The sequence below is a fragment of the Perognathus longimembris genome, chromosome 18 (assembly GCF_023159225.1).
Source record: "Perognathus longimembris pacificus isolate PPM17 chromosome 18, ASM2315922v1, whole genome shotgun sequence".
Lineage (NCBI taxonomy): Eukaryota > Metazoa > Chordata > Mammalia > Rodentia > Heteromyidae > Perognathus > Perognathus longimembris.
In genome coordinates this window covers 7390127-7414764 of record NC_063178.1, presented here as the reverse complement: position 1 = coordinate 7414764, position 24638 = coordinate 7390127, and the positions used below count along the sequence as shown (strand labels likewise).

Sequence of the window (24638 nt, the reverse complement as noted above, 5' to 3'; positions counted from 1 at the left end):
ATAAAGTATGTGTGAATATATATATATATAAAATATGTCATAATTACAGGTACTTGTTTATATACAAACATGTGTATACATACATACACATATATGAGACATATTTTTGCTCTTTGGGTCTGTTGCTTATTATTGGGACTTAGTGTTTGTTTTGATGATTAGTAATGATTTAATGATTAGTGAATCCTGTCCAGGAGGAGATATTAAACATTACCATTGTTCTAACAGTGAAGTTTTTGAAATAACATTGGGTATCTTAGTACTGAATGTGCAAAATGAGAAACTGCTCCTGTGTATTGTGAGAATTCTGAGGCCTTCCTGGGAATCTGTGCCCAGAGGGCCCCCACCCCCACCCATTGCTTCCTGATCCCTAGCACTGAGATTCTGTCCTTTGTCACACATGAATGAAAGGTTTTACATTGCAGCTGCCACATCTCTCCCTAATTGATGGAGGCTTGTGAAACTCAGTGGGATATAATTGGTGATAAATAAACTCCATCTATGACTAGAGCCTGATGGGTCACGTGGGCCACATTAGGGTAAAAGGTAGTCTTCATTCATTGACTTGTGACAATACGGAGGGGCTTTGAAGGACTGTGGGTGGAGTTGGAAAGGGAAAGTGCCCATGCCATGTTCTATTTCCCTTGAGTAAATCAAAGAGGTTAAAATAGCGAATGACAATGCAGAAACCAGGAAGCTTCCTAGGGGAGCTGATGGTGGTCCCAGGGGCTTCGCATGATGCCTCCTCTGTGGCGTAAACAGGGATGCATTTCATAGTAGCTAAGCATCAGGAAATATGCTTTTAATTATCACTTAAGATGCAACCTGTCAGAGGTCTATCACTTGTGCTTAATGGGAATTGATTTTCAGATTGCATTACCCAGGAACTCAAGGATAATGGAAAGCTCTGGTTCTTTCCTGAAACCTCTAGTCACCACATATGTCTCTGTGCCTATACTCCCCACCTCCACAGCCATGGGATATCTGATCTGCCCACATGCGGCCCGGGCACAGGCCTGCTTAGCCTGAAAGTGATTTCTGATGAATGGGATTCCTTAGAGGCAAGCGAGGCTTAGAGGTTTCCTTGCAGAATGAGAGAGCTCCAGGGAAAATGAAGTAGGAGTTGAATTTTTTCCTCCAAGGCCTCCAAGCTAGTCTTGTCAGTGCAGAAATTCCAGGGTTGATGGAAGAAGCATCTGTTTCAGCAGTGACCACTGCTGGCTTGTCCTTTCTGAAATAGTGACAGAACCCCTGAAGAGGTGAGCTGGGGAAGGAGTCAGTCGTTGGAGCTACCAGGAACACAATGATGTGTGCTGGTTAAATGTGGCCTAAACTTAAGTCATTCTTGTACCATTTGTGATCTTTGTTGTCTGTTTGTTTTGGCAGTAATTTCATGCAACATTGACAATGATGTGCTTAATATTTTCCTCAAGGCTGGCTTGTTTAACTTGGTGAGTTTGTTTTTCACATTTAAATCACTGCAGTAAACAGGTGAGTCTCACTGGTTTGGAGATAAAGCATCTCTCAGTGGCAGATGGTTGCCTGTTTGATGATTTTGGAGTACAGAGATTGCAATTTCTTTAATAAAGTGGAGATCTGAGAGTTGGTAAGGTGTAGTAACACATCCTAGGACCATTTTTTCCCCAGTCTGATCTGGGTCATGGTGACTAGAAAGGGGCCTGGCGTCAGCCCCAGGTGATTTGGAACATGCTGAACTATGATGAGAAAAGGCTGGTTGCCCAAATCATCAGAACCATTTTCCAAAAGTCAGTGAGTCAGGAGCCTGGAGTTCAAGTCCTGTTCCAACAAGTTACATAGAAAGCTTGAACACATTTTCTTCTCTGGCTTCAGTTTCTTCTTCTAATAAGTGAATTGGAGACTGAGATGATTACATTCAGATAATTAAAATTCTTGAAATTAAGCTTCCTCTGTGGGCTCTGTGTGTCAGGTGCTGCCAAGCCAATTTTCACATCAGGGGAGAAGCCAACATAGCTTTTTTGGCTCAAAGCTAATGCTTTACCACTTGAGCCATACATAGCTCCACTTCCAGCTTCTTTGGTGGCTAATTTGAGATAGAGTCTAAGAGCCTTTTCTGTCTGATCTGGATTCGAATTGCAATCCTCAGATCTCAGCCTCTTGAGTAGCTAAGATTATAGGCATGAACCACCACACCCAGCTGAGTTTTCTGATGTGATCTGCAAATCTCATGAATTTATGTACTGATGAATGCTTCCTCCCTCTTCACTAACAGATTGATCTTTGGTTTCTCTTTCCAGTCCTAGGGCTTGAACATAGGGCCTGGGAATCCTCCCTGAGCTTCTTTACTAAAGCAAACACTCTACCACTTGAGCCACAGTGTTACTTCCAACTTTTTCTGTTTATGTGGTACTAAGGAATAGAACCCAAGGCTTCATGTATGCTAGGCAAGCACTCTACCATGAAGCCACATTCCCTGCCAATGGATCTTAAATCAGTTTGTAGTCAAGGAACACAAGTTGTTGTAGCAGTTCTCTTCTAGAGTGGAGGAAGCATGGGGCATCTTGCAGCCTGGGACAGCCTGGAGGGTTTCTACCTTGATATATATATGTGTATATATATATATATATATAAAATATTATATAATATTTTATAATATATAATATATATAATATATGGATATATATTATATATAATAGAATTCCAAGCTTCCTAGTTATTACCTGAATACTTTCTTCCTATGGAAGAAATGACGTGATTAAGCTATAATCATACAACAAATGTTAACAGAAAGTTTCAGCCTTACAAGTGAGAAGTAACTAGGATTGTATTGAAGCTCCAGCTGTAAGAACTACACTAAGGTAAATATTCAGTGTCTTCATTTTTACAAGAGAGGGTTGAGGTATGCGCACCCCAAGTTAGGCACAGGTGATGGGGTAGGCTTCCCCTCTCATGATCTGCTTCCTACCCACTCTCTTCAGAGCTTAGATTGTTGTTTTTTCCTCCACTAGCATCCAAAGTGTTTACTCAGTCCTATCACTGGATCTCAGTTTCTCCTGCCGGCAGCAATCTCATCTGGAACACTGTGTGGGGATAGAGTATCTTCTTGGCTCTCAGTGTAGCAGGAAGTTAGGCCTTTCCGTTTTTGTGAGAGGCCCATTCCAACTCTTTCTGGCGTACTGTCCTGGAAGTCACAGCCCCACTCAGTGGAACAGAAAGACAGGAATGGAATGAGCCTTACTCCATGCACCCACAATTCACACAGTCCCCCATTTCCTCAGAGGCTGATAGCCTGGGACAGGCAGGCTCTTGGCATCAGATGCCAAGTCAAAACAAAACAAATGGCCACCCAGGAGAGAACTGATCATTCCTTGTTATATACTTTCAACAAAACAAAGCAGGACCTGCACCCTCATTGTCCAGAGATTTGGGTCATGTCTCAGCATCTTCCACACATTTGCATCAGAGAGAAATCAGCTCACTGAACATGTGTTGGCGAGACAGCCATCTTTTTTTGAACACTTAGTATATGCTAAATAAGACACCACACTCTCTCCTTACAGTCGTTTAACTGGTTTTCCTCCAGAAGCAGGACACAGTCAGTAGCAGATGAGGGTGGTATTTTCAAATGTTACATGACTTTCCCAGTCATGTACTGTTCAGATAGGACCATGAAGCTGTCTATCATTGCTCAATGAGTTGCTCAATACAATGCCACATTGTCTATTTTGAGGGCTAGATATTCAGTAGTAAGGTCCTGGACCCAGATTTTTTTTTTCGTTTTCAATTTTTTATTATCAAACTGATGTACAGAGAGGTTACAGTTTCATACGTTAAGCTTTGGATACATTTCTTGTACTGTTTGTTACCTTGTCCCTCATACCCCTCTCCCTCCTCCCCCTTTCCCTTATCCCCCCTGAGGTGTTCAGTTCACTTTCACCAAACAGTTTTGCAAGTATTGCTTTTGTAGTTGTTTGTCTTTTTTTACCCTGTGTCTCTCAATTTTGGTATTCCCTTTCAATTTCCTACTTCTAATACCAGTATACATGGTTTCCAATATACTCAGATAAGATTACAGAAATAGTGTAGGTACAACCACTGGAAGGTGATACAAGAACATCATCAATAATAGAAGCTACAGATACACATGGGATGTTGAAAGTAGTTACAACTGTGATATAACAATCATTTCCATAACATGGAGTTCATTTCACTTAGCATCATCTTATGTGTTCATAGGGGTATAGCTATTGGGCTCTTGTGATGCTCTACTATGACTTGCCTAAACCTGTACTAATTATTCCCAATAAGGGAGACCATAGAGTCCATGTTTCTTTGGGTCTGGCTCACTTCACTTAGTATAATTTTTTCCAAGTCCTTCCATTTCCTTACAAATCAGGCAATGTCATTCTTTCTGAAGAGGCATAAAATTCCATTGTGTATATGTACCACATTTTCCTGATCCATTCGTCTATGGAGGGGCATCTGGGTTGGTTCCAGATTCTAGCTATGACAAATTGTGCTGTGATGAACATTGTTGTGCTGGTGGCATTACTGTGATTTTGTTTGTGGTCTTTTGGATAGATACCCAAAAGTGGGGCTGCTGGGTCATAGGGGAGTTCTATATTTAGCCTTCTGAGGAATCTCCATACTGCTTGCCAGAGTGGCTGAACCAGTTTACATATCCACCAACAATGAAGTAGGGTTCCCTTTTGGCCACATCCCCTCCAACAATTGTTATTGTTAGTTTTCTTGATATATGACATTCTTACTGGGGTGAGATGGAATCTCAATGTTGTTTTGATTTGCATTTCTTTTATGGCCAGTGATGTAGAGCACTTTTTCATATGTCTCTTGGCCATTCTCATTTCCTCATCAGAGAAGTCTCTTTGTAAGTCTTTAGCCCACTTGATGAGGGGGCTATTGGTTCTTTGCGGTTTTGTTTTTGAAGAAGATAATTTTTTTAATTCTGCATATATTTTAGAGATGAGGCCTTTGTCCATTGAATGGCTGGTAAAGATCTTCTCCCAGTCTGTGGGCTTTCTGTTTATCTTGCGAGCTATGTCCTTTGCCGTGCAGAAGCTCTGCAGTTTGATGCAGTCCCATTTGTCCAACCTTTCTTTGATTTGTAGCCTTTCTGGGTCATTGTTAAGGAAGTTCCGCTGGGCCTTGATTTTAGTAATGAGAATAGTAATGAGACAATCCAATCATATTGGACTACTGGGGTTCCCATCTCTTTCTCAATGTTGGCTAAAGCTCGCCTTTTTCCTACAGCACTGGGCAGTGAACCCAGGGCATCACTTAAGCTGGGAAAGCCACTGAGCTCCACCCCCAGCCCTGAATTTCACTTCTGAGAAGACTTTTCTTTGCCTTTTACTGGCTTGGATTACTCAAACTGTCGATGAGGTGTTCTATTTCTTGTAGATAATCTCTTGGAAATGGATCTCTATTGAAAACACCCTTAAAGCACCTAAAAATATTCTTTGGAATCAAGTAAAATATAAAAAAGGAATCTATTCCTCCTGTCTTCTTTATCTTTTCCAAGATTGTATTTTTTTTAAAAAAAGAATATGTACAATTCTTGCCATCAGAGACAAACTGTACTTTGTGTGTATAGTTAAAAACAGAGAGCTTTCAGCCTAACTTCACATGAAAGAGAGCAAATTCCTTTCCAGCAGTTAGTTGCTGAAATACACACATAGAAATCTGGACACGTCTATCATGTAACTTACTTTAGAAGAAACTTTTGGAAGTAGGAACATCCATGGGTGTCATCTCATAGATGCACTTGGACCCAAGACATTCTTGGTTACTATTAAAATGAGAAATAAAGACAGGGGGACTATTTGTGGTGTCTGTGAAAACATTAGGATGGTAGAAGATGAACATTAAGGATGATGGGGGCAAGTGAGATCAAAGTAATTCACATTTCTTGTATGATATAATGAAATCTATTCAAATTGTTTTTTTTAAAGGCATAGGATAAGAATGAGTAAAAGAGTTTATATGCACATATGGAAAGGTCACAATGAAACCTCTATGTACAACACATAAACAGAGAGAGAGAGAGAGAGATAATGTTATAATGCCCTATATGCTTATACTAGGTTATATCATATCCCCTAAATTCATGTATTAAAGTCCCAAGCCCCAGTACCTTAGAATGTGACTATATTCGGAAAAAGTGCCTTCAGAGATTATATAGTTGGGCCAGATGTGACTAGTGCCCTTAATAATAATATGGTGTTAGGACACAATCAACATAGATTGAGGGGCAATCATGTAATCACACGTTGAAAAACGAGCCACCTGCAATCACGTAAACTGGGCCTCAATGACTGCTGGGTACTGGTGGCTCACACCTGTAATCCTAGCCACTGAGGAGGCTGAGATCTAAGTATCATGGTTTGAAGCTATTCCAGGCAGGAAAGTCCTTGAGACTCTTATCTCCAATTAACCACCCAGAAGCCAGAAATGGGAATGTGGCTCAGGTGGCAAAGCACTAGCCTTAAGCAAAAAGCCCAGGGACAATGCCTAGGCCATGAGTTCAAGACCCAGAACAGAAACAAAGAAAGAATGAAAAGAAGGAAGGAAAAGAAAGAAAGGAAGATTAAACTTTCCAGTACTTTGTTCTTAGAATTCCAGCCCCAGCAAGTGAGAGAAAATATTACCTTGATTAAAAAAAGAGAAATAAGTGAGAGGAAGGAAGGAAGGAAGGAAGAGAAGAGGAGAGAAAAGGAGAGGAGGGAGAATGATGACGAAAGGGGCAACATCAATCAAGATATATTATTCTCAAAAACTCACATGTTGAACTTTATAACTCCTTAGAGAATATAAAAAAGACAAAAACATAAAAAAGAGACAGGGTAAGAAAGAGAACAAAGAGAAAGGAAAGAATGCAAAGATATAAAATGGTAGAGACACTAATTTGAACAATGATCTGTTTTGACTATTTTGAATTGTGAGAAAGACCAGCCACTAGAATGCTTTGTTCTCCAGGTTTCGATTTTGCCATGGGTGAGAGCAGTCATACTGTTCTGGGTTTGCAGATGATGATAGTAAGTCCCAGGAACCCATCAACAGCAACCCATTGCAACCTTTGCTTCACCTTAGTGTGTTAGTGCCAGTGCTCTTTAGACACCATCAGAAAAGTGGAGATATAAAACAAGATGCTCCACGACAAATATGCCAGCATTCAAGTGACTTCTCTAGAGAGTAGTGAGAGTGTGATATGGAGTAATGATTAGAGGAAAAGGAGAGGAGAGAGGCCCACCCATTCCACAGAGAGGCTAGGTACTTCCTTCTATGATCTATAGAGGAGTTTTGGCTCTGCGATGCATTTGTAAGATTTTATTTCATGGGGCTGGGGATATGGCCTAGTGGCAAGAGTGCCTGCCTCGTATACATGAGGCCCTGGGTTCGATTCTCCAGCACCATATATGCAGAAAATGGCCAGAAGTGGCGCTGTGGCTCAAGTGGCAGAGTGCTAGCCTTGAGCAAGAAGAAGCCAGGGACAGTGCTCAGTCCCTGAGTCCAAGCCCCAGGACTGGCTAAAAAAAAAAAAAAAAAAAAAAAAAGATTTTATTTCACACATACACACCCCACCTTTTGAGGAACTTTACAACATTCCCTTCTATGTAAGGCTCAAGGTCTCAAGCTGAGAAAGTGGGGTTCAAGCTAAAACCCTGAGCCTCAACCCCAATAGCCTGGGAAGCCCTGGGTCTCTCCTTGGTGGAGAGGCTGGGTGGTCCTGGCAGTTGAGCCCAAGGTCACAGTACAGCCCAAGGTCATGGTCCCGACCTCCCTGTCCAGCCCTCCCCCTTTGCTCTCCACCCTGCTCAGTCCTTGGGGATTTCCTCTGAGAGCAAAGAACTCAGAGGATTTATAACTAAAACATAACAAGACAAAATGTGGTAAAAGTCATATTTAATGGACTTTAACCATTTTTATATACTATTTGCATGTTGGTAGACTCAAGTAATATTTAATTTAAAAATTGTATTCATGATCATGTACAAGTTTTATCATTTTATCTTTGGGTAATTTGTCAAGTTTCATTTTCACTATTATGCTTACTTCCCCCCACCCCACTTTTTTTTTTAATGTAGTGAAAACTATGTAATGAATTGTTTACTGGTTGCTCACTCCTGTAATCCTAGCTACTGAGGTCAAGGTCTGAGGATTGGGGTTTGAAGCTAGTGGAGTCAGGAAAGTCCATGAGACTCTTACTTCCAACTAATCATCAAAAAGCCAGAAGTGGAGTTGTACCTCCCTAACATAAAAATACAACACTGTGTGTGTGTTGTGTTGGTACTGGGGCATAAACTCAGAGTGCATACTCCTACTTGGCAGTAAGTAAGCAAAGCCACAGGGTCAAGCCACAAGTCTAGGATTTGCTCACCTTGCAAGGCAGAAGCTCTGTACCCACTAAACAATAACTTCCCTTTCTCTTCCCATAATCCCTGACAAATCCTCACTCGATTTCTTGTCTGTCTTACTGCTTGGGGTAGATGGGGAGTCAGTCAGTCAATCAGCGATTGTCTTTCTGCAACTGGCTGATTCCATTTAGTCTCCTGGCCTCAAGATTTGTCACATGTTGTAGCATGTTGTCATGGTGTCCTCTGTTTCTATGTATTCCACAAACCTGGTTTATTCATTTTTCCATCAATTGACTTTGTGTTGTTTCTAACTCCTGGAATTTTGAATGTTCTAGTTATCACTATATAGAACATACAGACATTTCTCACAAGCCTCAACTACTCTTCAGTGTGCAGCTCAGTGTTAAGCATATTTACATCATTGCTCCTAGACACAGAGATGGATACTAATCACAGAAATCTGAATACCACGGAGAAGGATGCTCTCCCAAACACCCAAGTCTACAGGGAAAATGCAGAGTATTTGTAAGGCTGCTGGCTGGGCTCCGGCACAGGAGGGCTGTCTCTAGCTGAGCTGGGAGAGTTCGGCAGCCAAGTGTCCCAGGATAGCAGCAGCCTCCAGTCCAGGCTCTGGGGGTTCCATCCACAGCACCTTTCCTGTGGGCCCTTCCTAAGCCCTGCAGGAACCGTGTTCAGTCAGGACCTGCGTGGCTCCCCCTGGGGTCCTGAGTGAGGCTCTGCCTTGCCTCTCTTCTCTGGCAGTCATCCCTGCCAGCACTATCTTCTCACACAGCTCCAAATGTGCCCTCCCCGGTCCCTGGGGTGCTAAAGTTTCCGGGCTGCATGAGGGGTGTTGCAAAGTGCCCCCAGCTTTATCAGAGCTCATCTGGACTGTCTAACGGCAGGCGCCGGGCTGCCAGCATCAGCACGACTTGAATTTCAACCCGTTTTCTCTGCTTAACACCTCTCAGCCCCCCTCTGTACCCTCTACATAATAAGCTCCATTCTTTCTCAGCAAGCAGGCCAGTGACAGCCACTTGGGACCTACAGTGTGGGGACAGGAATCCGCTCTTACTTAACCTGCTGGGCTTTGCTCTCCCTTTCTTACCAAGGGCACTGAGCTGTAATTCTAGTCAGCCAGGGGCAAGAGGGGCACCAAAGTGTTTACTTCTAGGAGGAACCATCCAAATGGAGCTGGGAACTGGCTCTGTGACTGAGGGGGACGGGAGCGCCCACTGTGACCCTACAAATGAGGAAGAATAGGCTCACCTCCCCTGACCTCACAGGGAGAGGTCTTGAGAATCATGGTGGCTTCAACCTTAAAGTGTTGGGGAGGAAAGTAATTAAAGAATTGTAGGGGAAAAAAAGAGGCAAACCCAGAAACAATCCTAGGCATTGTGCCTAGAAGGAGTCTCTGCTTGCTAAAAGGGACCGCTATGTGGGAGCGCTCTGGCTGGCGAGGGTTACTCAAGGGCCCTGCTGGATAAATTAGGGTTCCATCACGATGCAGGACTATGAAGCTGCCCTCTGAGTTTGGCTGCTTCTGGAATGTGACAATAAAAGGCCTTCTGCTGTGGCTAGTTTGGGTAAAAAGATGGCATGGCGAGAGTCCTTCACCTGGAGGTTAGCTTGCGCTTTGGAAGGAGAGCGAGAATCTCTAGATTTTGTTTCAACTGTTCAGGGCACATGAGATTTTAAGCATCATGTGTGAAAGTTCCTGTCTGCCCCTTTGAGCTGATTAGTGACCTTCGTGTCATTATTGTTGTTGTTGTTGCTGGAGTTTTTTGAACTCAGGTTCTTGTACTTGCTATAAGCAAGTGTTCTGCCACTTGAACCAAGCCTGCCAACCATTTTTGCTTTCATCAAATTTCAGATATGGTCTCACATTTGTGGCCCATCTGGCTGGGCCATGAGCAACCTATTTATGTTTCTCAAGTAGTGGGGATGACAGGCATCCGCCCTTAGGCATAGTTGACATGGGTTTTTTCAAATGGCTTGTGAACTATGACCCTCCTCATCTCTGCCTCCCATGTAGACTGGACTACAGGCAGGAGCCACCATTGCTGGCTGGCTGCTTCTTTCATTGACTCCTCCCTCCAAGTTAAACTTTGGAACCAAATCACCTAGAATAATTGGGCACAGGCAAGCAAACTGTCAGAGGAATGGAACCTGCCCTCTCCCAGGCAAGAGATACGGAGCAAGGGACTAGAATCCGCCTACCTCCCATGGGAAATAAAAATCAAGGACCTTCAGCAGATCCTCAGAAATGGGTTACCTTTCCTAAATCTAGGGATTCCCAGTTCGATTTTGTACAATTCATCTGAGCGAGCTTTGGTGATAAACCCATGCTAGGGAGATTGACATAGGAACTTGGTATTCTGTTGTTGTTGTTGTTCAACTATTTTCTTTTGAGTCTTTGTGTTCTCTGCAGCCCTGGGCACTCACTCTCATTGCAGTGGCTCCATCACAAGTTTACATTTACCTCCTACTCTTCCTGCTCCCTTCAACACTTGTAGAGACTAGCTAGGTGTGGCGGTCCACACATGTATTCCAAGCACTGCAGATGTGAAGGCAGGAGGAATTTCAGGCCACAGCCTGAGAAGATAAGGAGATGTTGTTTTGGGAAAAACTCCCCAAGACCTGCACAAAGGAGGGCAGGCCTACTAGCTCAGCAGCCAGGCTGTGACCAAGAAAAAGGAAGTTCCCCCTGCCTCCACCTCCTGAACTCGATTCTGTCTCCAACAGGTGCCCAGATGCTTCCTAGCTGGCTCATTAATCTTGTCACTAGCTGCATTGTCTAGGCCTCTCCCAAGCAGTAAAGCGACATTTAAAACTCACTCAGTGTGCATATGAGTTTTCCTCTCTGTTTCTGTGTGTCTTGCCTCCAGCGGACTCTGTAACCTGCACCCAGCTCTGTTGTTTCCACATCCTTCTCAAAGAGATGGGCTTCAGGAAGCTACTGTGTTTTAGATGTTTCCTAAGCTGTCCTCCCTTCTTCCTTCCTTCACTTCCTTCCTTCTTTCCTCCCTCTCTCCCCCCCTTCCTTCCTTCCTTCCTTCCTTCCTTCCTTCCTTCCTTCCTTCCTTCCTTCCTTCCTTCCTTCCTTCCTTCCCCTTCCCCCCTCCCAGTTTTGTGCTTGTATTAGAGACTGAAGTCAGGACTTTGCACTCTCCCTTGGCTCTTTCGATCATTGCTGGCACTCTACCACTTGAGCTATACCTCCAGTTCCATTTTTTTTGCTAGTTAATTGGAGATACAAATGTTTCAGATTTGTCTGCCCAGATTGGCTTTGAATTTTTATCCTGATTTCAGCCTCCTGAGTAGGATTATAGGTGTGAGCTGCAGGCCCCTGGCTTTAGGATGTTGTTTCTAAGGAAAACTTGGAGTAGGCCTGTGGTCTCCTGGCCTCCTGGAAGATGAGCAAGTACACTCCAGCTATGTGCTCCTCAGTAGAGGACAGCTGCTGGATCAAGGCTTTCCCCTCAAAATCCCCACGCCATTCCCTTTCCTACCCATGTTTCTTTCCAGGTTCTCACACTTGCAAGCCATTAGAGCCACACTTTCATTCCTTTATTTGCTTTAGTTTGTGTTGAGATAAAGTCTTGCGTGCGGCAGCCCTGGCCAGTCTGGAACCATGATCTTGCTACCTCTGCCTCCCAAGCAGCTGATATTTTAGGTGTGTGTCATCATGTCCAGTCCTAAACACCACTCATGAAGAAGAAATGAATGTTCTGTGCTGGAGTACCTCCTCTTTCAGGAAAACTGTATACATGACAGAATGCACTTGTCCTTTCAATAATGAATAAAGTTTTAGCTTATCTTTCCTTTATAAATTCTCAAAATGTTCCACTTTAATTTTCCAAATAGGTGGATGAAAAAAAAAGTAAGGATAGGTAAGTCTAAAAGTTCTAAGACGTTTAAGTTTTCCATTATTCCTAGGCTGCAGCCGACATGTTGCTTTTGAGTTGATGAGGCCTAAACTTGTTTTGCCTTTCTGTGGAAAAGTTTGTTTCTTCTGTAACTTTCCATATGGACCTTCAGAATAGAAGCTGGACTTCAGTATTGGTGATCTTCCGTTTACTTTTTAACACGTGTACAGCCCTATTAACTATGGCCAGAAGATCACAGAGTGCAAGGCAGAGTTCCAGTTGGAAACTTAACAAACCACATGGGTATATGGGTACCCATTCAGGGCTTCACTGATGTTCAAGAATCTAAAGTGCTGTAATTTTTACATTGCTTATATACATTTTATTTCAAAAGCATACTAAAAAGCCAGATACCAGTAGCTCATACCTGTAATCCAAGCTATTCAGGAGGTGAGATGTGAAGATCATGGTTCAAAGCCAACCTGGGTAGGAAAGTCCATGAGACTCTTATCTCCAATTAACCCCAGGAAAACTAGGAGTGAAACTGTGGCTCAAAGTAGTAGAGTACTAGCCTTTAGCAGCAAAGCATAGGGACACCACCCAGACCTCGAGTTCAAGCCCCATGACCAACCAAAAAAATAAAAAATAAAAAAGGAGAAAAGAAAAGCACACTAAATTGTAACTTACAATAAAGTTCACACTCAGTTCAGTAAGGTGTGTTGTGTGTGTGTGTGTGTGTGTGTGTGTGTGTGTGTGTGTGTGTGCCAGTTCTGGGCTTGAACTCAGGGCTAGGCCCTGTCCCTTTGCTTCTTTTGCTTAAAGCTAGCACTCTGCTTGAGCCACAGTGCCACGTGTAGCTTTTGGCGGGGGTGGGGGGGGTAGTTTATTGGAGATAAGAATCTCATAGGGGTAGTTTATTGGAGATAAGAATCTCATAGACTTTCTTGCCCCAGCTGGTTTAGAACTGCAGTCCTCAGATATCAGCCTCCTGAGTAGCTAGGCTTATAGACATGCACCCATAGCTCCCAGCTCAATAAGGTTATTTTGTGAGCATACCAATAAACTTAGCACATGTGATTTTCAAATTATATAACCAGAAATTCTCAGTGAGCCATGAGGACCTTGGGTCTTCTCTTGCACAAACACAGCTGTTGTTTTGAAGAAAAAAAAAATACAATTAAGGCTTTTCAAGAACAACACTGAGTGAATAAAAATTAATTTGAGGTTGGCTTTCTGTGAAATAGACCGAATACACACACACACACACACACACACACACACACACACACACACATTTTTCACTTTATTTGCATCATCAAAACTAAGCTAGGTTTGGTAGTGTAGGCCTGTAAACCCAGCTATGAAGAAGTAGTAGAAGAATCAAGGGTCCCAGGCCTGCCGGGGCAAAATCAGTGAGACCATACTTCAAAAACCAAGATTCTGGGCAGTGTGGCTCAAGTAGTACAGTGCTTGTTTAGCCATCTTGAGGCTCTGGGTTCCAATTCCAAACCCCAGCAACAAAACAAAGGATAGGATTGGAATTTCTCCTTCCTTTCCCCCCAGAGCTACGATCCCAAATGCCCATATCCATGTAGGCACTTCAGTCAAAGGAAGTTTGCTCCATTCCCAAGTATGAGGCCAGAAGTCCATGTGTACATTTAGGAGCCACTTTTGTATGTTGAGGTCCTCCTGGAAACCATGAAGTGGGTGAGGTTAGTAAGGAAGGGAGGACAGAGGAAACGGGGAGCTTCGGTCCATGGCTGGTAAAAAGAAACTCATCAAAGGAAAATAAATAATTACCACAAGGAAGCAAAATGTGGCCTAGTGGCAAGAGTGCTTGCCTCATATACATGATGCCCTGGGTTCGATTCCTCAGCACCACATATACAGAAAATGGCCAGAAGTAGTGCTGTGGCTCAAGTGGCAGAGTGCTAGCCTTGAGCAAAAAAGAAGCCAGGGACAGTGCTCAGGCCCTGAGTTCACGGCCTAGGACTGGCCAAAAAAAAAAAAGAAAAAAAAAAGCATCCAGTATAGTAGTAATAATAATAATAACAATTAGTTATTATTTCTCAGTCATGGGACTTGAACCCAGGACCTGGGTGCTGTCCCTGAGCTCCTTTGCTCAAAGCTAGTGCTGGAGCCACAGTACTCCTACTGGTTTCCTGGTAATTAATTGGAGATAAGAGCCTCACAGACTTTCCTGCCTGGGCTAGCCTTGTAAGCCTCAGATATCAGCCTCCTGAGTAGCTAGGATTATAGACCTGAGCCACCAGAGCCCAGATAATACAGCATTATTAAAAAAATAAAAAATGGGAAGCCCAAACTTCCCGGTCATTAAAGTATCTACACAGATATGGAGTCCTACAGTAGAGGCTGCAGACTAGGCAGCTAGAATTGGACATGGGGAATGTAAGATGTTTCTGAAATATGGTTCCACGTTTGTGGTAAAGACAAGCTGAGTCTGGTTCCAACAGTGGACTAGTAGGTGCTGACAAAAGAAGCCTCAGAATGTAAGTGTGAGAAAAACCTTCACACTGAAAAACTGACCAGTCAAGATGACAGGCAAAGTGTGCAATTGAGTGTCCCAGAAAGAAAGTGATAGAAGTTTGGACTTCCCCACATACTAAAGCATGTAAGAGCTTAAGGCATTGCCATATATTTGACATTTTTATAAGGGCACAGGTAAGGGATACAGAAAATCTGCTGTTTTCTGCGGTACTTTGTCTTCCTTTAACATTAGTCTCTCAGTGTCACTGCTTACATATCATCTTTGTTGGTCCCGTCAATTAACCACGCCATGCACTGGAGAAACCAGCTGTTAGGTGGGTTTGTCAATGGGTGAATATAATAGAGATACATAAGCAAATCTAGCCAGTATTGTTTATTATTATACATGGTGCTACATAGAATATCCTATTATATCTAGAATATAACCTTGCGCCATTGTAACACAATGGTATTTGCTGTCTATAGACCTATCTAAACATTTTTAAAACACAGCCAAAAATAATAGGCAGTTAGAAAAAATTTGGCTCCATTATAATCTTATGGAATTGCATATATCTGGTCCATTGTGGAAGAATGTAATTATGCAGTTCAGTACTGAAATTCAGAAATTCCTGCAAACAAGCAAGGCCATTCAAACCACCAAGTTTTATTCTCAGTAGCCCTGATTCCATTTTCTCTCAAAAAAATAAACATACCATATTGTTTGTTTTTAGACAGCATTTTCTTACAAACTTTTGTTTAAGAAAGATGTCTCTTGAAACATGAACTGTCTTGCACTCTACTTATTAGTTAAAGCAAATATTTGAAGTTACATGTCTCAGTATTTGGTTAGCTTTGTTGTTTTTTTTTTATTTTGTTTTTTTTCTCAGCTGGCTTTTCTTAGCTGGATTTTTCTTAGCTGCGTTTTTAGGGGTCCAAGAGTCCTTGAAAATTTAATAACAACATTGCCTGTATATATTCTGGGAAGTTAAAAGAAAGGAAGAAGGGTTTGTATTTGGAATTATTTTGTGTCTTAATCAGCCTGAGCTGATACAGTTAGACTGTCATAGACTAGGATCATAAACAGCAAACATTTGCTTCTCACAGGTCTGGAGTCTGGGAAAGTCGGGATCAAGATCACAATAGATTTGGTGTCTGTCACCAGTTCCTGGTTTGCACATGACCATCTCCTATGCTCACACAGCAGAGAAAAGTGAATTTAGTTTATCAGTGCCCTGACTCTGCTCTAAGGGTTCTAGTCCAGTCAAGTGAGCTCTGTCCTCAGGACCCCATTATTCCCAAAAGGTCTCATCTCTCCCATTGGGAATTTAGGCTTTAATAGGTGAATTTGGGGAGGGTAGGAACAATCCTGTTGCTAGCCCACTTCTAAAACCCCCACTCAGGTAAATATTGACTATTAATCCTGATGGTAAAGAAAAAGGCACACTGTCCAATCCTCAGTTCCCTGCATTCTCAGGACAGCTGACAGAGGGCCAGAATGGTAAAGTCTCCCAAATGCCCCCTCCCTGTGGCTTGAATGGTAAATTATCAAAGGGTCAGATGTTGGGAGATAAAGCACCTCACAGGGGTGTGTGGGAACATGGAACATTTTTTTTTTTTGGCCAGTCCTGGGGCTTGGACTCTGGGCCTGAGCACTTTTTGCTCAAGGCTAGCACTCTTCCACTTGAGCTACAGCGCTACTTCTGGCCGTTTTCTGTATATGTGGTGCTGGGGAATCGAACCCAGGGCCCCATGTATGTGAGGCAGGCACTCTTGCCACTAGGCCATATCCCCAGCCCAACATGGAACTTTTAATGAGGAGACATTTAAAGGTGATCTACTCAAAGGCTTTTCTTCATTGGATAGGGAGGTGATTGGAAGCCAGAGAAATGGCTGGCTCAAGATCCCAGTTAGTCCCTTATGACTTATTAACATTAGATACCAATGAGATTTAGTGACTCTAATTTCAAATAGTTTTCTCAATCCCATTCAATTACTCGTGTGTGTGTGTGTGTGTGTGTGTGTGTGTGTGTGTGTGTGTGCTTAAGGAAAATAAATAATTAACCAGATAGTAAAATGTCAAAGCTATAAGATGAATCCTACTGATTCATCCTAGCTCTGCTCTATTCCTTTTATGGAATTTAAGGACATCACTCAATTGCATGGTGCCTCAGTTTCCCCACTGAGAATTCCTTCTTTCCTGTGCACTTGCTTTGGACAACTAACTAGGCAGAAGACACATGATTGGTTTTAAAAAAAAACACTCTATTTTTCAGTCAATGAGTATGTCTTCAGCATAACATTGGAATGGGACTCAGGGTTCACAGATAAATGTTTCTAGTATAACTGAAAATTTAACAATTTTTGTTTGAAAATTGAGACAGAAAGGGGTCAGAAGGTAGATTTATAACCACAGAAAAGGTAAAATAAAAGTAGTATATGTATAAAGTAAAAACAAAACTTATTAAAGTAAAACTTTGTCTTTGATACCTTTTTGATTCACTTTTTCCCCCCAGAATAGGACATCTAGTAATAGATATCCTATTGAACAAGTGGAATCATGGTAACTAGTTTTGTCTAATAATATCCTCTTCCCCTAGATTAAGGCCAACACCTGCAACAAAATAGCCTTGCTTGAAGTGTGCCACAGAGGACTGGCCTCAGCGGTGAGGCTGTCCATCTGCCCAGCTAAGATTTATATAATAGGAGTGACCCAGGGAGCCAGACCAGGCCCAGAACTGGCTAGCCCCACCTCTGGCCCCTCCTTTCTCTGAGCTCTAAAATATGGAACATCTGTCAGCAATATGGGATGGTCATCTTTGAACTTCTGGCATGAAAACCTAGGGCTGAGTTTGGGACAACAGGAATTAGATACATGATAACACAGTTGATGGGCCACATCCTGGTGGGTTCATGCAGCAGACAGAGATGGAGACTCAGAAAGAAGACTCCACAGACATCCAGCTCTCGCTGGCTTCTCAAGCTGCTGGGGCCAGCAGGAACATGTGGAGGTTATTCACTGCTCCAGTGCTTCCCATGGAAGGTAAAGATGCTAAACAGTTCTCTCAACGCCAATCTCGCTCCAAGTGCTAAGCATGCCTTCCCATTCCATGGAGAAAGTGCCCCGGCATCATGCCAAGGGAAAAAGCGCCAAGTGAGGACAGCACAAAGGCCTTCCACTCTGGCCCTCGTCAGAATGTTCTTCCTCTGACCCCACTCTTGCCTTCTCTGCCATCTGCCCCACCAGCCCCTGGGTCCCTCTGCTTCCCACCAGGCACCTCACACATGGATTTGAGAAGACATAGCAAAGCACTGACCAGGAAAGGGTACAAATGGAGGCCGAGGGGCCACCTGCAGCCTCATTTTACAGAATAAGCTCATCAGTCACTGACTTTCTGAAGCTCCTTCCCTCCCCTTTATTTTCATCTTTTCCTACCACATCAGACCTAAGTTCCAGATCTAAAGCCCTTTGTGCGCTGATTTCCTGGTTTTTGGGCATCTGAGATGTGGGAAGTCTTTTTCAATTTTCTAAGCATGAGCATGCTCCTTGCTGAGAATAAGCAAGTCGATTCAGAATTCCTATAGGTGTGCAGATGGGCTCGCTTGAGCACCATACCTCCCATGGCAACACTGTGACCAGCCATTTCCTAGAGAATGAAAGGCAAGGTTTAGGAACTATAGGAAAGGCATAGAACATCCTGCTGAAGACTTGTCATTCAAGTTGGCTGGCTCTCCAGCACCAAGACCAGTCAGCAAGGCCTTCCACATGGGTGACTTTCATTAAAAACACTTGGCTTTTTAAAATCAATTGGAGAATAGTCACCAGCAAAGTCAAGTGTTCTACAGCATCTCTCAGAAAAGACATTAGCATCTAGGATGTAGTTTCCTATTTCTAAGAGAAAAAAATTATTTGAAGGGCATGATTCCACAGCAGAAAAAAAAATCCCCTCCTAAGGAAAGAGCTAATCATTTGCAGTGATCTAATTTATTTGCTGTTTGCATGACCAGTGGCCTAGACTCCAGGCAGGGGTCCCTGAAGGAGGAGGTCAGCCACCCATCTGGAAAATGCAACAGTACTAGATAGAGAGATTGCCGTGCGTGGGCATAAGGCACAAAACAGAGCAACCAAACATGGCCATTGTGACAGAGCAAACTTCACAGCACCCTTGACTAATCAGGAAGAGTTCTAATCAGCTATGAAATGGACAAGCCAGATGATTAAAGATATAAATTCTCTTGTTTTTAACAATGAGCTTTTCTCCTCGGCACTATTTTTTTAAACTACTATAGATGGAGAACTGGGGAAAGAGAGGAAGAGGAAGAAGAAAGAGAAGGGAATAGGTTCACTCAAGCTTCCTGCCCCTACACCATGCTCAAGCAGACATTAGACTTCCTCTCCACCAGGGGCAGGCTATGGAGTGCCTCTTAATGCAAGAGCCAAGGCACGCACAAGCAACAAGAAGAGCTGTATGCACCACCGTGTCCCCAAAGTCGCTGCCCTTTCATGGACTCCCATCCTTGTGGCTGTCAACTTCAGATCTCCTGGACATCCCTAATGTTGTCTCTGTGTCAAACGGATGAGCTGCCAAGTAATCTTTATAGTCCCCATCGATGAGCTTAGCTGCGTTGTTCTTGGAATACCAGCAGTCTATCTGCTCTTCCCCCGTGTAAATCTTCCTTTGTTTCCAGATCACTGGGACATGGTGCCCTTTCACCTTTAGGATGGTTTCGGATGTTCCTCCTCCTGCTTGAGGGCGGGGAGGATTGGTGGTATGATTTCTGCTGTATGCTGTGGATTCTTCTGTGAGTTTGGCTTCCTGGTTCAGGAACTGACCTGATAGGACAAGAAAACAAAAAGACATAGGTGTAAGTTAAATACAGATCGTTACCATCTAGCATCAGTGATATTAACGCTGTGAAGGCTTTGCATTAATTCAGTCCTGGCTCAGATGCTCTCTGGAGACAGAGAGGCATCCACATATTTTTCAGCTCAGGGGCCCTGTGCCTAGTGGGAGGAGAGAGCTGAGCTGCTCACAATGGTCCAGCACTTCTGGAAGCCACTTCTTCCTCATTGCTATTCAAGGAATACACCTAACCAACAAATGAAAAAAAATGCAGTCTTCTGCTGAAGCAGGATGACCACACATATGTAGAACTTTGGGTCAGGTCTTTCCCCTCACCTCCCTGATTATACCCTCCACACAATCTAGCTGATGGGTGTCCACCAGGGTTGGGTATGAGAAACAGTTGTTTCCATTCACTCCTGGTACTCGGCCTCAGATTTCTCCCGGCCAAGTGAGGACATTCCTCAGGTCAAGGGAGCACAGATCTGCATCTGTAAAATGGAGTTCGTGCTTGGCAGCCAGGCATACAAAATGTACCTAGGTCAAGTGCCAGGAAATCCTGCCTTCTAAATGGAGCCCTGGTGATGATTTGCTCACTGTTTTGGGGCAAGGGGCTCACATGAAATTGCATGTTGAAAAAGTCAGCCAGAGTGGCCTGGCTGCTGTTGAGAGCAATGCAGATGTCTTGTAGGAAAGGTATCCACTTGTTTTGGTGCTAGGCTGCAGACATCAGCCTTTAATATCCACAGATTCTACATCTGTGGGTTCAGGAAACTGCAGATTGAAAATATATGTGTGTGCGGGGGGGGGGGGAATTTGCCTCTATTGATCATGTACAAATTATTGCCTTGACATTATTCCCTAAACAATAACAGTACAAGAGTAATTTTCAGAGTATTGACATGACCCGGTGCCAGGTATATAAGTACTCCAGAGATAATTTAAAGCATATGGAAGGATGTATGTAGCAGTTTTGTTTTGCACAAACTACATCATTTCATCTTAGTTATAAGCATCCTTGGATTTCGGTGTTTTTCAGGGATCCTGGAACCACAGCCCCTGCAGATACTGAGGGATGCTGTGTGTGTAGGGACTACGTTCCTACTGAGTTTTCCAGTCGAGCAAACAATAATGACAGTGTGGGGTTTCATGTTGGGAAATCTCATTCTGTCTCCTAAGTTCAAGGCGAGGGTGAGAGCTGCCTACCCAACAATCCATGGCAGTTTCTGGAAAGGCCTTTGCTCTTGGAAATGTAGAAGCCCAGGTGGTTTCGCTGGAAGGGCGCTGGCTTTTTGTAGAGGTGAATAAGGATGACAAAGGCAATGGTGCTCTGGATGGTGACAGTGACAGTTGGCATTGGCAGACACAGACACCTCCAGCCCCTGGCTCCCCACCACCATGCTCTGGTTACAGGAGAGGACCAGCCTGTCTCCACCATCCAAGATGACCCTGTTTGGTGTGATCTCCAAGTAAGACCTCTGCGGCTTGTTGATGAGGATAGTGATGGTGCGGAAGTAAGTTCGTTGTTTCTTGTGACCGTTTGGAGGAGCTGGGGCCCCAATCAACTCTCCATTCACTGTCACTCCTCAAAGGCCAAAGGGAGAAAATGGCAGTTATTATAAGTATCTCCACTTTCCAGCTAAAAGTGTCTGTCATAGATGCTGGGAGGGCCATAATTCAGTCCCTTGTCTCTTTCCTATGCCCTTTGATGTTAGAAATATTTGAGAAGGACTTACAAGAGGACAGTCTGGTTGATCCTGGAGATCTAGGATCAAACCCCACATAATTACATCCTATGTACATGCCACCCAGTGAGTCAGTCTCTTCAGCCCAACCTTCTTAGCACAGAGACATATGAGAAGATTCACTGCAAAGCCCATCCACAGAGCCATGCTGCATGGTTGTCCATATGCAACCCCCAGTCAGCAACACCTGCATTGGACTTGAAGAACCTTTTCTGTCTTCAGTCTTTTCCTCAGCCTCCCACACAGACCCACAGGGCCAGAGCTCCTTTTGTGCACATTCACGGTGCATAGAGCTGTGTGGATAGTATCTTGGATTTCCATCTAAGTCATCAAGTAACTGAGATCCACAAACTTTGGATTCTGGCTCTCCATTGTCACAGTGTTTGGATAGAACAGCATAGTGACAATATGTCATGAATATAACTTTAGCACTGGGCATTTATGACGCTTTTTCATATCCATTTATTTACTTTACCCACTTCAATATAGCCCTGTGAAACTAACAGTATCATCCCATCACTACCTCTGCCTCTCAAGAGGGCACTATAGCTCCTAAGGATTTGCCCAAGGCCACACTGAGGTTATAAAATGTGGGTCTGAACGTGTCCAGGAACCATTTGGCCTCATAGTCACTACTTCAAGTCTTCTCTGAGCATCTAGGACACATCTCCAATGACCTGATCATTGATTTTTAGGGCAGAGGTTGATGTAACTCCTTCCCAGCCTCACCCAGAACTTACCAGAGTCCATGTGATCAGAGACTAGCCGCAGGATGTCTCCAGGCTCTCCACCAGTGTTAAAGCAGACAGTGAGTTTGTTCAAGGGGAAGTCCACAACAAAATGAGGATCTCTATCCACTGATGGGAAGGGGAAGGGAAAGAGAGAAAAAGACAGGTGTTGATAGGTTGTGAGTGCTGATTTTTATTTTCACACAGATTATTTATTGAATTCTGACCATAATCCCATAGGAATTGTATCCCTGATTTTTACATGTAAAAGATGTATAGAAGTTACATGGTAAAGTAAATGTTGACTTCAGGTCTTCTAAAATCAAACACAGTGATCTTTTCATTAAAACAGTTAAACATTGACATCTAAGTTCTGAGAGGCAAGAGATATATGAAAAGGGAAGAGAGACACCACCAAACACTCTCAACTACCACTGAGTTCCCAGTCTTCCACTTTCTATGTGATTTCCCCATATCACTGACTGTCCATTAACTCGAGGACCAACCATGCAGATGGTATATGCCTGTAATTCCAGATACTTAGAAAGAAACAGTTACCTTAGTGCAGTCTTTATTGCTTTATTGCTTAGCTTCTATGTGAACATGCCTGTATCTCAGAATTTTGTTTTGTTTTTTTGGTAGTACTGGGACTACAACTTCAAACCTTGGGCTTGCCAGGCTGGGCAATACCACTTGAGCCACACCTCAAGCCCTTCTCTTAGAACTTTTGTGAAGTTCCCATGAACTTCACAATACATGCTTGAAATTATTCACAATGTTCAGTAATGTCAGGCATTGATAATATTTTTGATAGAATTACAGTAGAGTTGATTTATTTCCATGTACTTTAATTGCTTTTGCTTGTAAAGCTCTTATTGTATCTCAAGTGTGTTTTCACACGGTGTTTTCACTTCAATCTTTCATAAAAATGCTGGGAGAGCAATAGTGGGCATTTCATGGGTACCATACCACCTGTCTTATTGTACCTGTCTTATTGGTGAGATCTCCCATTGATAGGTTTCTTTGATTACAGCTACTATACATGTATTATAGTTTCCTTGAGGGAAACTACATCTGCTGTAGAAAACCTAACTTGTTTCTTCTCCACCTCAAAATAATCATCTCATTCTTTCCTCTTTTATTGGTCATTTTGCTTCACCATCACAATATGGTCATTTATCTGGTACTCAACATACCAAGAAGGTATTTATAACCATAGGAGCTCACTGTGTATCTCATCAGGAGTAGCTATTGTATCACTACTTCACATAGGGTTCCTTGTTAGTCTGTTAAGCAACCATGATTTTCATTTTACAGATGAGTAATCTAAGCCAAGGTAGACTTCAAATGTCACTCAAAGCCACACAGCAAGACTAGAATTTGAGCCCTCGACTGCCTGGTTGCAAAACACATCATAACATCTGCCCGTGTAATGACTTAGCATCATTTCCAGCAGATCGGAGGGTAAGACAGCCTCAGCTCTTGGCCTCTCACCAAATGCAGCCCTGAGCCCCCTGTGCATAGCCTCCGCTGAGCAAATGACAGACCCAATGAGCTGTGCGCCTGCGTTCTCCTCCTCGCTGACCCGCCGGGTGAGGCCACAGTTCTCCAGTGACAGTTTCTCCTGTAGTTTGAAGTCCATGTCATTGCCAATGCCAACTGTGAAGATGCAGATCTGGCCTTGGGTGGCCTCTTTGGTGTTGCTGAGAATCTTTGGGGTGCTGGTCTCCCCAAAGGTGGGCTTCCCATCTGTGAGAAAGACGATGAGGGACACACCCCTGTTTTCGATGTCACTGTGGGTCACATAGTCACTGAGCAGCCGGATGGCCATCTGAAGGGCCCCATTGATGTCTGTACCTAAGGGAGATCACACACAACAGCTCATTGGCATTTGCACCAACCTTCCAACCCAGAATGCACATCCCTAGCTCCAGTTACCCTTCACACCCGCAGGCATTGATAGGAATGAATGCATGGGAGAGGTCACCTGCACAGGTTACACGGCCAGTCCAGAGCCCTGACAAGTGTTTGCTAGATGAACATAAGTGACACAGCATGATTCCATTACTGAACCCTTCTCCTGAATGTATCTAAGTGATACCCAAGCTAGGAGTCCACCCTGCCTTAGCCTTGCTGACCTCTATACCTGAAAATGGCTTTGAAACAAACAGAAGGGAATGGCGTACAGGAATCGGAAGGGAGAACGTGACCATGGTGAGAATTTGACACAGAATGAGTAGGTGAGGGGCAGATGGAGCCCCATGTTGCCTAGGTTGAATGCGGCTGCCTAAAGAACTAGTCAGCTTCATTGTCTCAAGTATTTTCCTTTTTCCTCTGCTCTCCCTCCCCTCCCCACTCCTGCAACAAAATTTGTACGAACTGGGATTCCCAGCAACAGAATTAAGAGGCATGACATGGGTTTAGCCAATCACAGTGGCTCACACCTGTTATCTTTGCTACTCAGGACGCTGAGATCTGAGGATCCTGGTTCAAAACCAGTCTGAGCAGACAGCCCTGAGGGAAGACTTTTATCTCCAATTAACCAACAAAGAAGCTGCAAGCAGAAGTGTGGCTCAAGTGGTGGAGTGCCAGCTTTGAGTAAAAAGGTGAG

General features: G+C 43.5%; 1 protein-coding gene across 1 annotated transcript in view; it reads right to left on the bottom strand.

Moving 5' to 3' along the window:
- Window positions 1-24290, bottom strand: part of LOC125367344 (inter-alpha-trypsin inhibitor heavy chain H5-like) — a 156645-nt gene extending 132355 nt beyond the window's left edge. Inside the window, exons 1-2 of the mRNA XM_048368015.1 lie at window positions 24197-24290; window positions 23575-23884 (exon numbers count right to left, since the gene is read on the bottom strand). Of these exons, the coding sequence (XP_048223972.1) occupies window positions 23575-23884; window positions 24197-24290 (404 nt within the window). The remainder of the gene's footprint in view (window positions 1-23574; window positions 23885-24196) is intronic.
- Window positions 24291-24638: the final 348 nt, after the last annotated feature.